The 16,149-nt window shown below is 33.7% G+C and overlaps 1 protein-coding gene across 1 annotated transcript; it reads left to right on the top strand.

Moving 5' to 3' along the window:
• Window positions 1-6,813: 6,813 nt before the first annotated feature.
• LOC125779744 (52 kDa repressor of the inhibitor of the protein kinase-like) lies at window positions 6,814-8,599 on the top strand. The gene is made up of 4 exons (XM_049461015.1): window positions 6,814-6,910; window positions 6,958-7,230; window positions 7,292-8,234; window positions 8,293-8,599. Exons 1-4 carry the CDS (start codon window positions 6,814-6,816, stop codon window positions 8,597-8,599), a joined length of 1,620 nt encoding a protein of 539 aa, XP_049316972.1.
• The last annotated feature ends 7,550 nt before the right edge of the window (window positions 8,600-16,149 follow it).

The raw sequence follows: 16,149 nt of genomic DNA, 5'->3' as shown, positions 1-16,149 counted from the left end.
AGCGCAACATTTATCATACAACACAACATTCGTCATACACAACATACAGCATCACACCACGCAACCCCACGCACCAAACACCACCATACCACAACATACACCTTTTTCACCACTCAGCCGATCAAAAAGGATTGGTTAGATCGGGGTGCCACACAGTCGATTTTCACGCCCGTACCGAAGAGACACGTCTCGCCAATTCGTTTTTTTTTACGCTCGTATCGAGGACACACGTCTCCCCAATTCGATTTCTACGCCCGACAAAGACATACACGTCTCGCCAGCTCTTCTACGGTTGACCCGCGTCCAGTGAATTTGTGGTCCAAACTTTGGAGAATCTTTTTTCGGTCGCGTGTGTGGTTGTGCACTGACAGTGTCAGGAGTGAACATAGTGCAAACAAAGGAAAAATTATATTTAATAAAATTTTAAGATATTTTGAGAAGGAGAACTTTTGTATCAACTAAAATATAAAATATTGTGAAAAAGAAGATAGAAACCATATAAAATATTGTAAACTAAATTCAACTAAAATATAAAATATTGTGAAAAAGAAGATAGAAACCATATAAAATATTGTAAACTAAATTCAAGGGTATATATTGAACTTTTGCCCGAAAATACAAGTGGTGGAATTGTCACCTATTTCCCTTTAACGTACAAAGCTTTCATTTGAACACAGCAAAAAGGGATACATAACCTCAGGCAAAGGTAAGTATACCCCCCAAACTAAGTGCAACGAACAGACTTACTAACGAGCAACGCTTGCAAATCATTGAATTTTATTACCAAAATCAGTGTTCGGTTCGAAATGTGTTTCGCGCTTTAATTTTGTTCAGCGATGAGGCTCATTTCTGGTTGAATGGCTACGTAAATAAGCAAAATTGCCGCATTTGGGGTGAAGAGCAACCAGAAGCCGTTCAAGAACTGCCCATGCATCTCGAAAAATGCACTGTTTGGTGTGGTTTGTACGCTGGTGGAATCATTGGACCGTATTTTTTCAAAGATGCTGTTGGACGCAACGTTACGGTGAATGGCGATCGCTATCGTTCGATGCTAACAAACTTTTTGTTGCCAAAAATGGAAGAACTGAACTTGGTTGACATGTGGTTTCAACAAGATGGCGCTACATGCCACACAGCGCGCGATTCTATGGCCATTTTGAGGGAAAACTTCGGACAACAATTCATCTCAAGAAATGGACCCGTAAGTTGGCCACCAAGATCATGCGATTTAACGCCTTTAGACTATTTTTTGTGGGGCTACGTCAAGTCTAAAGTCTACAGAAATAAGCCAGCAACTATTCCAGCTTTGGAAGACAACATTTCCGAAGAAATTCGGGCTATTCCGGCCGAAATGCTCGAAAAAGTTGCCCAAAATTGGACTTTCCGAATGGACCACCTAAGACGCAGCCGCGGTCAACATTTAAATGAAATTATCTTCAAAAAGTAAATGTCATGAACCAATCTAACGTTTCAAATAAAGAACCGATGAGATTTTGCAAATTTTATGCGTTTTTTTTTTAAAAAAAGTTATCAAGCTCTTAAAAAATCACCCTTTACAAGCGATTTCTTGCTTGAAAGCAAAAATTGAAGCATGAGAAATTGAAATGCCGACGGCAAAACGAAATTCCTTACATTCGTACATTGTGTATGAAAGGTATTCCCTGGTTGAAAGCTAATATGAATCATGAAAATATCATAATGGTGTTAGGTAAATTTTTTATTTATTTAAAATGAATGAAAATGAGAATTATAAAATAAAATAAAATTAACATAAAATAATTTGAACAAAAATTAATAAAAGTTCTACATACATTCATATTTCCATACATAATGGAACATATTTCCTATGGAATATCAAAGATATTATTATTCTTCAATATTCTCTGTTTGGGAGTATCATCATGGGCATGCAAGTTAATACAACCAGTTCATATTACATGAACATATTCTATTTCTGTTATAAATATGTAACCCATATGTTACTTTGCTAATACTGTCCGCCTTAGGTGGTCCAAAAATGTAACTCATAGATTGTAAGATGAATCTTTCCACTTGTACATATGTCCTATCTCAATTGGTTTGTAGATATACTTCCTAGAATGTAAGATTAATATTTGTATCTAGGCTTAAGTAATATATTGTATTTAAGGAAGAATAATAAAGAAAACGAGGCTGTTGCCCACAGGCAGTTGCCCGTAGTTGCCCAAAAACAAACGACATAATTAATTGGCGATCCTGCCAGGAGACACGTAAACTCCTGTTGGACCAAAAACAAAAAAACAACAACAAAAAACGCAAACAAGTATCGCGAAGTCGCGAGAAAAGAAATATAAAAGTACGAGTGTGTAACTCAAAGCGTACGGTGGTAATTAGAAGCGCGCAAAGCAATTAACGGCAAAATAAAAATCGCTAAGTCCAAAAAGAGACATAAGCAAAAATCGCAGCGTCACAATTGAAAAAAATTCGAGTGTGTGTGTTTGTGCTAACTGCCTATCGAACGCGCCACGTCTATACGGATTACGAGCAAAAACAAGCTAACGTACGCGTTACAACAATTGAAAAAATAAATAAACAACAACAAAAAACGCAAACAAGTATCGCGAAGTCGCGAGAAAAGAAATATAAAAGTACGAGTGTGTAACTCAAAGCGTACGGTGGTAATTAGAAGCGCGCAAAGCAATTAACGGCAAAATAAAAATCGCTAAGTCCAAAAAGAGACATAAGCAAAAATCGCAGCGTCACAATTGAAAAAAAATTCGAGTGTGTGTGTTTGTGCTAACTGCCTATCGAACGCGCCACGTCTATACGGATTACGAGCAAAAACAAGCTAACGTACGCGTTACAACAATTGAAAAAATAAATAAAATTGAGAAACAAAAAACTACAACAGTTTCACAAATAAAGTGATTTTAAAATCTGAATTGAAAAACCAAAAACTGAAAGTGAAAATTTTTGAAAAAGAAAGAAAGTGCGTGGATCTATAAACTATCCACATAAAAACAAATAAATAAAAAACATTTCTGTAAATCAGAAATTTCACCAAAAAACTTATTTCATTTAAACCTCGCACACGGCCAACGACGACCATTGCACAACCAACCGCCAAAATTCGACTTAAAAAGCAACAGCAGCAGCAAAGGCAACAGTAACAACAGCAGCAGTAGAAGCAGCAACATATAATTAGTTGTAAGTAAGGCTTATATTTATTAATTAAATGGGAAATAAACCCACTAATATTAAGTATAAAAATTGTTTAATGTGAGTATTACTATATATCTTGCTTCATGAAACTCACAAATACATATAGTATATAAAAAAAGGCAAACCCTAAAAATAACGATTATAAAAAAGAGGCGATAGGAATAAAGAATTTTTAAGATATCAAGATAATTTTATAATTTTTCAAAATGGCAGTGAATAATTTTACTGTAGACGATATAGCTAGATTAATAGCTACACAAACCGCAAACTTAAGAACTGAGATAGCTCAGTTGAGTAATAGAATTAAAACTTTAACAGATGCGGCACATGTAACTAAGTATGAAACTCAAGGAATTAATGATTCCATAACATGTGACGAAAATTTAGACATAATAAAGTCTTTGCCAGAATTCTCCGGTAAATCATATGTCAGCTGGAGGGAAGCTGCAAAGAATTCGATGAGCCTATATATTGAAGGTAGTAGAAGGTATTTTGGAGCACTAACTATCCTCCGAAATAAGATTGTAGGTAATGCCAATGATATGTTAACTAATCATGGCACAGTTTTGAATTTAGAAGCAATATTTGCAAGATTAGATTTTGCTTACGCCGACAGACGATCAATTCACGTAATTGATCAAGAAATGAGCGTTATGAGACAAGGATCGACATCCTTAATTGATTATTATAATGAAATCAATCAGAAATTGACATTACTAATAAATAAAACTATAATGACGCACGGCACCAATTCAGATATTACAAAACAATTAAATATCAAGAATCGAGAAACCGCGTTAAGAACTTTTATAACTGGTTTAAATTACCCTCTAAACCAAATACTATTTGCATTAACACCTACCGATTTGCCAAATGCTCTTGCTAAAGCACAAGAACTTCATTCAAATCAAATACGATCGCAATTTGCTTTGCAATTTACTAAAAACAATCATGAAATTGGTTCACGAAATAAGCCTCAAGCTAACCGAAGATATTCGAATTTTCGGAATATCTTAAGGCACCCCCAAATGAATAATAATTCATACCAAATGTATTCCAATCACCCAGAACCTATGAAAGTGGATCAATCAATCCAATTAATAAATAAACCCTGTCATGTGCAAAGAAACCAACCACATGTTAGGAGTAACAGGTTTAATTGGCAGACCAATTATCAGCCAACAAACATACCAAAAAGCTCAATTGAAAGTGCACAAATAAGCACACAACCTCAACCAAAAATTCAACGAATTAATAATATTGGTGAGAACCATTTTTTAAGGGTAAATTCTGATTTGCCGTATGTTATTAAAACCGATACAAAAACTGGGCAAATCTTTATAATTCTCATAGATACGGGGGCAACCAGCTCATATATACGGCCGGAATTTATAATAATAAAAACCTTTTAGTAATTAAGAAGAAGGTTAGAACCATTCATGGTTCGACCATAATAAAATATTTTCATAATATCAATCTGTTTGGTATACAGGAACCAGGGGCGAACGCAGGGGGGGGTTTTGGGGTGTTAAAACCCCCCCCAAAGTAATTGAATTTTTAAATAATAGAATTTAACTCTACATAGTCATTTGAAAAATTGTAATTTGTTGTTTTCAAAGCAATCTTTCTGCCGACGATGTATCGCTCATTTGCTGCAAGACCGGCATAAATCAAAAAACGTGATTTTTGAGTTAATGCTGCAGAATTGTTCGTTATATCATACTTCATGTTGAGTGAAAAATTCATATGGATACCTCCTTTATGCTCCGCTTGAGAAGAGAATATATTTCCTGTTTTCCGTGTAAGGTTGTAGTCAGTTGAAAACTATAAACGCGTTTTCTGGCAAATCGATTTTTTTGACTTATGCCGGTCTTGCAGCAAATGAGCGGTATGAATATGTAAAATAAATGAATACATTAGTCACTAACGGCGTTGCCGTTTTGATACAATTGTATCTTTTTTGATACTTTTTTTCTAAATTTTGTGATTTGATACTTTTTTGTTCACAAACAGCCTATTTTGATACTTTTCTGCTGATAGAATTTAATTGTTTGAAACTATGAAAATGTTAAACTAAAAACAAACCTATTGTATCTGGATAGTATTAAAAAGTTGTGGGAATGTAGGCCAATTAAAAAACCCAGAAAAATATAAACTGGACAGAGACATTTTTTTAATTTGCTTCAAAGTAATGAGTTTGCCTTATAACTCTGTGGCTGCTGAACTGGATTTTTTTAGATTTAGGGGGAATTGTGAGTCGAAAATGGACTTCTTCGAAAATTAGTTCTGAACTGAAAAGTCACCAACAAGGTTTCTATTATTTTTTTTAGAGTTTATTGTTATACAGGAAAAATAAAAACTCATTTATTATGACGTTCAGTTTTCGTTCCATGAGCAAACTGTTGTGAAATAAATTTAAACTAAAAAAAATTATGCTATTTGCAAAAAAATACTTGAGTGTCTTAACTAAAATGTCTATATTTTTAATAAAAACAACCAGAAAAAACTGGTCTGAATTAGATACACAACTTTACTTATTATTTGTTTTTCAAATGAAATTTTTTAAAACAACGGTTGTGCTTTTGATACTTTTTTTGCTTGGCAACATATATGTACTTAATTTTTTTAGCTCGCGGTAACACTTGTCACTAATGATTAGAGCGTGAACTCTTTTAAGCATCAGTAAGGAGATATGAAAAAGCTCTCTGATTTCTCTCTTAACTGTCGATTCTCCCTCACAAACGAATTTTTTGACTGTTAATGTACCGTTACCGCAGTAGCGTCAATGAAATGTATTTGCTTATTGTACACAATGTGTACTACACAGTAATTGGCGTCATTACAAAGTGGTCGTTGAAGAAAGTGCTAAGTTGTAAAAATGAGTGAAAATTCGATTAAAAAATATTTTCAAAGTAGTGGTTTAAAACGCGTAAGTGATTCTCCCGTTATAATTAATGAAGAAAACGCTGCACCTAAGATCACCCGAGTGGCAGTAAGTGTTTACTTTTATTTTCAATAAAAAAAATATTTCGTTTTCCTATGTACGTACAAATATCACGTTACTTTTAGGAGTTTGCAAATGATATCGTTAATTTTTGCAAAAAAATTGACGAAAAGCAGACATATGAGCTTTTAACGAATGTGTGGCAGCCTGATTTATCATTTATTTTTCCGTCGTCTGGTGATCGAAACTTAAAATTTCAGTTGTCGTGGCTGAAGTCTTTTCCATGGCTAGTATATTCGCCCAGCCAAGATGGTGCCTACTGTCTATATTGCGTTGCTTTTGTTTGGAAAAACGTTGGAAATGGTAGCCACCAAAAGGCAAATGCTTTTGTTCAAACTGCCTTTAAAACTTGGAAGAAGGCACTTGAGAAATGCAAAGAACATCAGCAGAAGGATTATCACCGCAGAGCAGTGGAAGACGCAGCCAATTTCAAGCTGATTTTTGAAAATAAAAGAAACAATATATTAACAGAAATTGATCATGGCCGCAAAAAGCAACAGCTTGAAAATCGAGCAAAATTACATCCTATAATCCGTGTTTTGCTTGTTTGCGGGAGGCAAGGGCTTGCGTTAAGAGGCCATCGTGACGAAGGAAATCTTTCTTTAGAAATGCCTGCTGAAAACGACGGGAACTTCAGGGCTCTTTTGCGTTTAGCAATAGATAGTGGCGACGAAAATTTAAAAAAGCATGTTGAAACTGCAGCACGTAATTCTAATTATTTCAGTTGGCGCATCCAAAATGAAATTATTGAAATAGCAGGACAAATAATACAAAAAAAATTATTAACCGTATTAATAAATCTCAATGCTTTGCAATAATTGCTGATGAAACCACGGATGTTAGTGGCATTGAGCAATTTTCAATTTGTATACGGTATGTTGATCGTTTTGAGAATGAGGAAAAACTGAGAGAGGACTTTTTATGTTTTGTTCCTGTTGAGGATACAACTGGCAGCGGTCTTGCGAATGTGCTAATTGATAAATTAAAAGAACTTAAACTTAGTTTTGCACACATAAGGGGTCAAGGTGAGTTTTCAACTCTTCTAATTTTGGGACAATTAAATTATACTTTTTTTTCTTTCTAAAGGTTATGACGGAGCGCGGTCGATGAGTGGACATGTCAAAGGTTGTGCTAGTGTCATCCAAAATTTATATCCAGCGGCTCTTTATGTGCACTGTGCTAATCACAGCTTAAATTTAGCCATCGCAACGTCTTGCAAAATACCTGCTATAAGAAATTGTATTGGTTCCATGAAAGAGACCGTAAAACTTTTTCGGATGTCAACTAAAGCAGGCACACTGCTCAAAAATCTTATTCTTGAATCCTTTCCAAACTCAAAGCAAGTGAGGTTACTTAAATTCTGCGAAACACGTTGGGTGGAGCATTTAGAATCTCTTTCTTTATTTAACGATTTATTCCCATTGATCTGTACAGCGTTGGAAGAGCTTGATGCTGAAAATTTAAGAAGTGATTTATCAAAGCCACATGCTTTGTTGACTGCAATCCAATCACCTCAGTTTGTGATTGCTATGGCGATACTAAAGCCAATTTTTGCATTATCAAAACACATAAGCCTATGTTTGCAGCAAATAGACTGTGATTTGAGCAGCTGCGTTGCTTATGCAAATAATTTGTATGCTGAAATTAGTGAAATGCGTGAGGATTCTGAACAATCGTTTAAACAAATTTTTGAATCAGTTAAAACAATAGCCGCAGAATTAGATTTAGAAATCAAAATTCCGCGTTTGGCGAAAAGGCAAACTAATCGCGACAATTATGAAGGCGAACCGGAAGAATATTACCGCAGATCAATTTATATACCGTTTTTAGATCATTTTTTGGACCAAATCAATGAACGATTTTTAAAACATCGAGAGCTGCTTTCCAAAATTGAAAACATATTGCCAAATAAATGCATAAATCTTGACGTTATTGAGATGCAGGAGACTGTTCGTGTTTTAGAAAAGCAATGGTCCGCTGATGTAGAAGATCCCGATGATTTCGTTGCTGAATTTAGAATGTGGAAAAGGTTAAAAATCTTTTCTTCATATTATATTTTCTAACTAAAATTTTTAATATATTTTCAGGAACTGGTTAAATCAAACAAAGAGATCCAAAACTTTTTTAGACGCGTTGAATTGTTGCGATGCAAAAATTTTCAAAACAGTGCATCGTTTTTTAAAGATTGGAGCAACAATCCCTATATCTGTCGCTTCAAGTGAACGCTCGTTTTCCTCACTTCGCAGGCTTAAAACATATTTAAGAAATAAAACTGGAGAAGCACGCCTGAACGGAATGGCTCTCTTGAATATCCATAGAGATATAGACGTGACGGAGGAAGAGATTTTAAATGTTATGGCCCAAAATAAAAGAAGATTAGACTTCAATTTGTGAATAAAATAATGAAACATTGTCTTTTTACCTAAAACCCCCCCCAAATTTTTTTCCTGCGTTCGCCACTGTCAGGAACGTTTTTATGAAATTAACAATTTAGAGAGCGATCTTTTAATTGGAATTAATTTCCTAAATAAAATCGGAGCGACAATTGATATTCCGAATAGAAAATTGATTTATGGGAATAATAAAACAGAGAAAATAAATTTTATCAATGATTTAATTATACTAAACCCCTTGGGACAAAAAAGTCCTGAGGCACCCGTCAATAATAATATTAGCAAAAATGATACAAAGGATAGAAAAATTAATGAAGCAAATGCTCACAACATTTTAAAAATAAATAATGTTGAAATTTCTTACGAAGTTGCTGATACGTACAAATGTAATAATAATGAAACGAAAGATATCATCATTCCATTGCTAAGAGAGGGTGTTATTAAAATAATAAATAAAGCTCATCAAAATGTTAACATGGATTTACCTTTTAGAACAGATATTAAAGCAGAAATTAGAACTGAGGATGACAAACCTATATGGTCCAAACAATATCCTTATTCTATATCAGCAAAATTTTGTTAATAAGGAACCCCGTTTGGGTCGTTCCAAAAAAAGGAATAAATGAAGATGGTAGTCCGAAATTAAGACTGGTCATCGACTTTAAAAAAATTAATGAAAAAACAGTAACCGACAGGTACCCAATGCCTAATCCCGAAGTGATACTTTTTAATTTGGGAGAATCAAAATACTTTTCTACAATAGATTTAGAGTCTGGATTTCATCAGATATTGATGGAAGAAAACGACATAGAAAAAACAGGATTTTCTGTAAATAACGGAAAATATGAATACCTAAGAATGCCATTTGGACTTAAAAATGCTCCAAGTATATTTCAGAGAGCAATGAATAATATTTTACATGAATTTATAGGAAAATTTTGTCACGTATATGTTGACAACATAATATATTCAAAAACTCTAAAGGAACATGTATCTCATTTGAAATATATAGTACAAACCCTCGAAGAAATGTAAAATATCGCAGTATATGTCCAAAAAAAACAATTATTAATCTTGATCAAGAAGGAATTGTTGCTTGTGAAACCTTAAAAAGAGCGTTACAAGAACAAGTTGAATTAGCTCAACCAAACTTTGAGAAAAAATTAATTTTAACTATTGACGCATCTAATGTTGCTGTAGGTGCAGTTTTATCCCAAGAAGGAAGACCAATAACACTTATTTCAAAGACATTAAACACTACCGAACAAAATTACGCAACAATCGAAAAAAAATTATTCGCCATAGTTTGGGCATTAAAGACATTACGCCATTATCTTTATGCAGTAAAAAATTTAGAAATTCATACGGATCATCAACTATTAGCATTTGCAATGTCCGAAAAAATCCAAATGTTAAAATGAAAAGATGGCGAGCTTTTATTGAGGAGTTTTCTCCAAAAATTATTTATAAACCGGAAACAACAAATGTGGTTGCTGACGAATTATCAAGACAAGTATTAAATAGTTTAACTAGTTCATGTGAGTCGAGTGACTCAAGAGATTCACTAATAGAAACCCAACATTCCGCAGAAAGTAGCGATGAGTACCAAATTCATGAAACAAAAAAACCTTTGAATCATTTTAAGCAACAGATAGTAATCGATAATGGAGCAAGAATTACTGTCTTAGAGACTATTTCTTCTTTCAATAATAAACGTTTTTTAATTGAATATGACAGACCAGAAAATATTATTGGTATTTTAAAAGAATATATGAATCCAAAAGTATCTAGTTACATGAATATTTTGCACACGTGAAGTGCTATATGCAATAAAAAACATTTTGAAGGAGACATTTCACACGATAAAATTTCTATATACTAAACTATTCCCTAATGATATATGCAATAAAGAAGATCAAGGATCGATAATCGAGCAAACACATAATAGAGCACGTAGAAATTGTAGGGAAAATTTGGCACAAATTAGGCAGCAATATTATTGGCCTTTAATGATAAAACAATTTAAACATTACGCAAAAAATTGTAGCATATGTAATAGTAATAAATATGAAAGACATCCGAAACTAATTCCAATAGTTAGGAGTTTAACAACTCCATATAGATATTTTTTTCGCACAAAAGCTTAAATTTCTTACATGTATAGATTCATATTCCAAATTTCTAATCGTAAAATATATAGAAGACAAATCAAATTTAGAAGAAAAAGTTTAGGAACTGTTACAAACATTTCCAAATGTTAAAAGTACAGTTATTGATAATGAACCAGGCTTAAGTAAGATACAGTTCAAGTCTTTAATGGAAAGGATTAATGTGCAAATTTATTATTGTACACCACGCCACAGTACAAGTAATGGCCAAATAGAAAGAGTTCATTCAACACTGATTGAAATCTCCAGATGTTTAAAGCAAGAACACAGCTTAATTAGTAATTTTGAATCAATTATGAGAGCAGTTCAACAGTATAATAAAACAATTCATTCTGTAACAGGTAAACAACCTTGCAACATTTTATTTAATGAAGAGCCTCACGCTAATATGCAAAATGTATTGGAAAATGCGCAAGAGAAAATGCTAGAGCATCATAGATATTATTTATGAAAAAATTTATGGGGAAAGAAATAAATTGAACCCCAAGTACAAAAGACAAGTAGTATTAGAAGATTTAGGAAATACAATTAAAATACAAAACAGAAACAGAATAATACATAAAGATAATATCAAATCTTAAATTAATATGCAAGAAAAAGAAATTTTTGTCTAAAAGTTGTCACATTTAAAAAGACTTCAATCAAAAAAATAATTAGAAGTTAAAGATAATATAAAATGTATCTAGGAGTCAAATTTAAATAAATTGTACATATAAATTAAGATTTTAAAATGGTACTGTTTAAATTGATAAAATAGTCTATAGCCTCACGTACTATATCACTTTGAATCGGGACGCTTCAATTTAGAGGTGGGGGAGTTAATACCTCCAGTTCATATTACATGAACATATTCTATTTCTGTTATAAATATGTAACCCATATGGTACTTTGCTAATACTGTCCGCCTTAGGTGGTCCAAAAATGTAACTCATAGATTGTAAGATGAATCTTTCCACTTGTACATATGTCCTATCTCAAGTGGATTGTAGATATACTTCCTAGAATGTAAGATTAATATTTGTATCCAGGCTTAAGTAATATATTGTATTTAAGGAAGAATAATAAAGAAAACGAGGCAGTTGCCCAAAAACAAACGACATAATTAATTTGCATACATATATGTATGTATTTATGTCTTTTCATATTCTTGGGCATGTGAGACAGAGAACATAAAAAATGTCTTTATGTTCTCTGTGTGAGAGGTGTGTTTTGTACACATTTTTCGCTGTTCAAAATGGAATAAACTATAAACGAAAAGCAAAACGAAATTTTTCGTTGGGAGTGTACTCATGGCATGCATACATATATTTCTGTCTATTCATATTCTCTGTTTGGGCACATATGCCTTGTCATCATATGCCGAAAATACATATATTTACTTCTCTTCAAATTCTCTGTTTGAGTATGTGAGAGAACTGTTAAAAATGTTAACATTTCACATCGTGGCTGTGAGGTGAATTCCCCGTCACAATTCTATAAAATGTTCGACATCGAACCTGCACCTTCTCTATACTTTACGTTCTCTGGTACGACTACCACTAATCACATTGGTGATTAATGGGAATAAGCTTTACAAAGCATTAATTTATTATGAAGAATTCTCTCTACGAATCGAAGCCGTTCTCCATTCATGGCCACTCTCTCGCAAGATCCCTCTAATTTCTTAGTCCTAACTCAAACGCTAAGGAGTACCCATTCTGGCCAGGCGTGGAGATACTATCTTTCATAAGCCGGTGTGTATGGCGATAATACAGAAAAGGCAAATAATAAACAATATCATATCAAACCGATAAAATAAAAAATTAAAAATAACCGCCAATAAAATAAATAAATGCAAACAACGCATACAATTGTTTACTATAATAATTATTCCTTAAAACAGCAAAATCAAATAAACACGCAAAATAAAGTTGCTTCTTTAAAGCACCTACAAGCATATTTGTGCAATTCACAAGTCTCATAAAGTTGTAAGTTATAACGATTCGAAAACATAGCATTGAAAATTGTAAATGTGTAAACTCATTTTTGTATGAAATCCAACAACAATTTTTTTAAACAAGTGTAAAAATTTATAATTTTACGATTTTACGATGCTTTACGACAGGTTGTGAGTACCCCAATTAAAAATGCTTACAAAATAAATTAAAAAATTAAATTTGGTTACGTTTTTGAAATTACTGTGTTTAAGATTTTTAGGTACAATGCCTAGGTAGTGTGTAAATAGTGTCAACAGTTTTTGTTTTTAGTTTTAGAACTAACTTTTAAATCGCAAAAACGTAATTTTACTCCGCTTGTGCTAAAAGCATACGAACTGTACTCTGCAAGACGGGTAGCTGTTAGCAAACGTGTAAGTGACTTGTTATTGTTCTCTTTTGCGTTCCTTAAAATATTTGTTACTTTTGTCCGTTCAGAGAGTGGGAAAAAAGTAACACATAGCTATTTGATGTTCAATGGCTATCTCGCTCTGACTAATGCCAAATATCGCATGCTGCCTTGTTCTAAAAGAATACATACATTTGTTCGCAAATCTCTTTACAGTATGTTACGGGTAACAAATTCTTTCGTTAGCGCATGGCTTACCTACATATGTGTCATGGATAACGAAAAGTATTTGAGTTAGTGTTATTATGATGGTTATCAGTTTGTTACCTTACCATGTTTATGTGTTAAAATAAACATGTTAGCAGGAACTAGCAGTAACAAGCATACCTGTTACCCATTTGTTATCTAGCAAGTTCAATTCTTTTAAATAAAATTCAGTTTTTTTTTATTATTTCGCTTTATTTAATAATAAATTCATATTTACTTAAACTATTAATTTGCCTATTGTTATTATTACATTCGGCAGGAAAATAATACAAGTTTAAGTTGATTTCAGTATAAAAATTATAATTCTAAAAATTCATATTTGTAAAAGTTAAATTAGAAACTTCAACTTAAAACTAATATGTAGAACTTAGAACTAATATTTACAACTTTAACCTGCATCTCAGCCTTTTCTGGCATCTAGAAAATGAAAATATAAAAATTAGCTTCTGTTTTAATTTGGTAATGTAATACTGCGTTACTTTGTCGTTTAGGGACTTTTCAATGGCAGTGAGACCGGTCTTAATGATATTCAGCTTATGGATTCTATCTGAAAAACATAAATGTATTTTGTTAAAGCAAATACTAATATATTTATATACTAGCTGACCCAGCATACGTTGTCCTGCGTGAAATTATGTGTTTTGAAATGAAAAGAAAGTTGAATTTACGTTGTGTTAAAAATATTTTATTTTCGATTTTTCTAAATATTTTTCAATGTAACGCAGTTTGATAAACAACATTTTTTGGTTTCTATTCCGGAGCGTAAATGTACAGAGAAGATGGTTTTGGTTGACAAACGGCAAGTGGAATTGATATCAAACCACTGGAACCGAAATTTGCTTATTTCCAATTCTTATCGAATACGATGTAAAGTGTCTTCGGCAATGTAATTTTGTTCATATTCCAAAATTGACGCGGATTTGAAGGTTGATACTCGTATGTCGAAATGACGATCGCGAAAATTGTGCGAACTTAAGTGGCATGCGAAGTGGCTATCGAATCGTCCATCGTTTCCATTGATTATCACGTTCCAGCAATTGTAATTGCTTGCATGCTTCTCAAAAAGTTACACACACTCTACTATTTACAGTGCGCAATGACTCAAATGAAACTGAACCACGTACATTTATCAATAGCAACCGAAGGTATTAGTAATCGTCGTTTTTGGGGTGGATTATGTTAACTCGTCCTAAGGAATTAGTTGAGAACACACCTGGATGTCAATCTACTGGTTGGCCTTGCTTTCTGCGTAACTATTTCTTCGACGATGCATTCCATGTATAATATCAAAGCATTTTCGAATAGAGCAGTGTTCTCGCAAACGAATCACTGACGCAAGTTGAGAAAAAACTCGTCAATGTCAATGTTGTTGGAAGTGTTTCCGATGGCTCTACTGTATTCTGTGGGTTGAATAACACTCTTTAGCCATTCTGCAAATGAACTGCGAGACGGACAACACTCGAAAAACGTTCATGAATTGCAAAAGTAAATACCCTACAAAGCGCTTTATTGCAGCTCACGTATCGACCGTATTGTTCAAGACCAATAACCGCCGTATTGATTCCTTTGGGGACGTACTTACAAATGTATTTTATAGATTACACCAAACTGCAATACTGAACATTGATATGAGTTTGGAATGTGAATTAGACAATAGTGGAGAATATAGTACTCGTGCGATCCACATGTTGTCAACTTCGATATTCACTACTTAAGTTGTATGGTCGTCTGATGAGCTACGACGATAGAGTGGATATCCATCATTTCCTGTTTACGATTCCGAAAGAAAAGCAAGTGGATAATGTTTCGTGCATTTATTGTTAGACATACAAACCGAAGTGGGATTGTAAGGTCCATGAACTATATTGGTTTTCATCACTTCGTTTGATACCGGAATCAGGATTTCCGCAGAAATTATTTCATCAATTTGATCTGGTGGAATCACTATCCACCATCCAAAGAAGAACATCGTAACTGTTGTTTGAAAAGTCGTGCAGTGACAACGTGACGATCGCTTGCTGATTGACCCCGATCCATAATTCCACACGTATGTCATCGCATCCTGGGAGTACTCGTTCATGTGCCTTGGCGTTGATGGCAAAAAGAACACCGACCGATATTAGCAGGACCTCTTCGTGGCTTCGTAACAAATTTCAATCTGTAATTGATCACTTCGTTTGAAACACACATAAAGTTTTCAGCGAATAATTTTCAATAATTTTTCTTTTAAATAACCGGAATATTTTACAAATCAAAATATTGAAAAACAAAACAAAAAAGAATTGTATAAAAAGTTACTTTTTGGAAATTTCCAATTTTTCGACTGTATAAATGAACATCCTCCCCCGTACATACGCACGCACACCACACCATCACACCACATCAACCCAACTTCATATCATGGACACGCACCTTCACCATACTCCCTTTACAAGTCAGCCGGGCTTACAACCCACATTCAGCACTACATACACACATCCAGCTGATTCCGCATAAAACATAAAAAGGGAAAAGAGGAACTGCAACACACTTTGCTTTCGTTCTCCGCAGCAACAAGTACGCGTGTGCGAGCCATTTTTAATAACGTTTCATCATCCTCCAGTTTTTTCAACCTTATATACATTAAGGAAAAAGTACGCGTGTGCGAACATCTTTAAACGGCGTGTGTGCCATCCTCCAGTTTTCCAACATTTTTCTACATATATCAAGTCGGAGTTACGCGTGTGCGAACATCTTTAAACGGCGTGTGTGCCATCCTCCAGTTTTCCAACATTTTTTATACATATATCAAGTC

This window comes from Bactrocera dorsalis, chromosome 6 (genome assembly GCF_023373825.1).
Source record: "Bactrocera dorsalis isolate Fly_Bdor chromosome 6, ASM2337382v1, whole genome shotgun sequence".
In the NCBI taxonomy this organism is placed as follows: domain Eukaryota; kingdom Metazoa; phylum Arthropoda; class Insecta; order Diptera; family Tephritidae; genus Bactrocera; species Bactrocera dorsalis.
The sequence above is the reverse complement of the archived record's forward strand: the minus strand, read 5'-3'. Positions and strand labels throughout refer to the sequence as shown.

Coding starts and splice junctions, on each gene's coding strand:
- LOC125779744 (XM_049461015.1), top strand. CDS start 6,814: ATGCCTGCTGAAAACGACGGGAACTTCAGGGCTCTTTTGCGTTTAGCA. Junction 6,911..6,957: donor GCATGTTGAAACTGCAGCAC/GTAATTCTAATT, acceptor GAAATTATTGAA/ATAGCAGGACAAATAATACA. Junction 7,231..7,291: donor TGCACACATAAGGGGTCAAG/GTGAGTTTTCAA, acceptor TTCTTTCTAAAG/GTTATGACGGAGCGCGGTCG.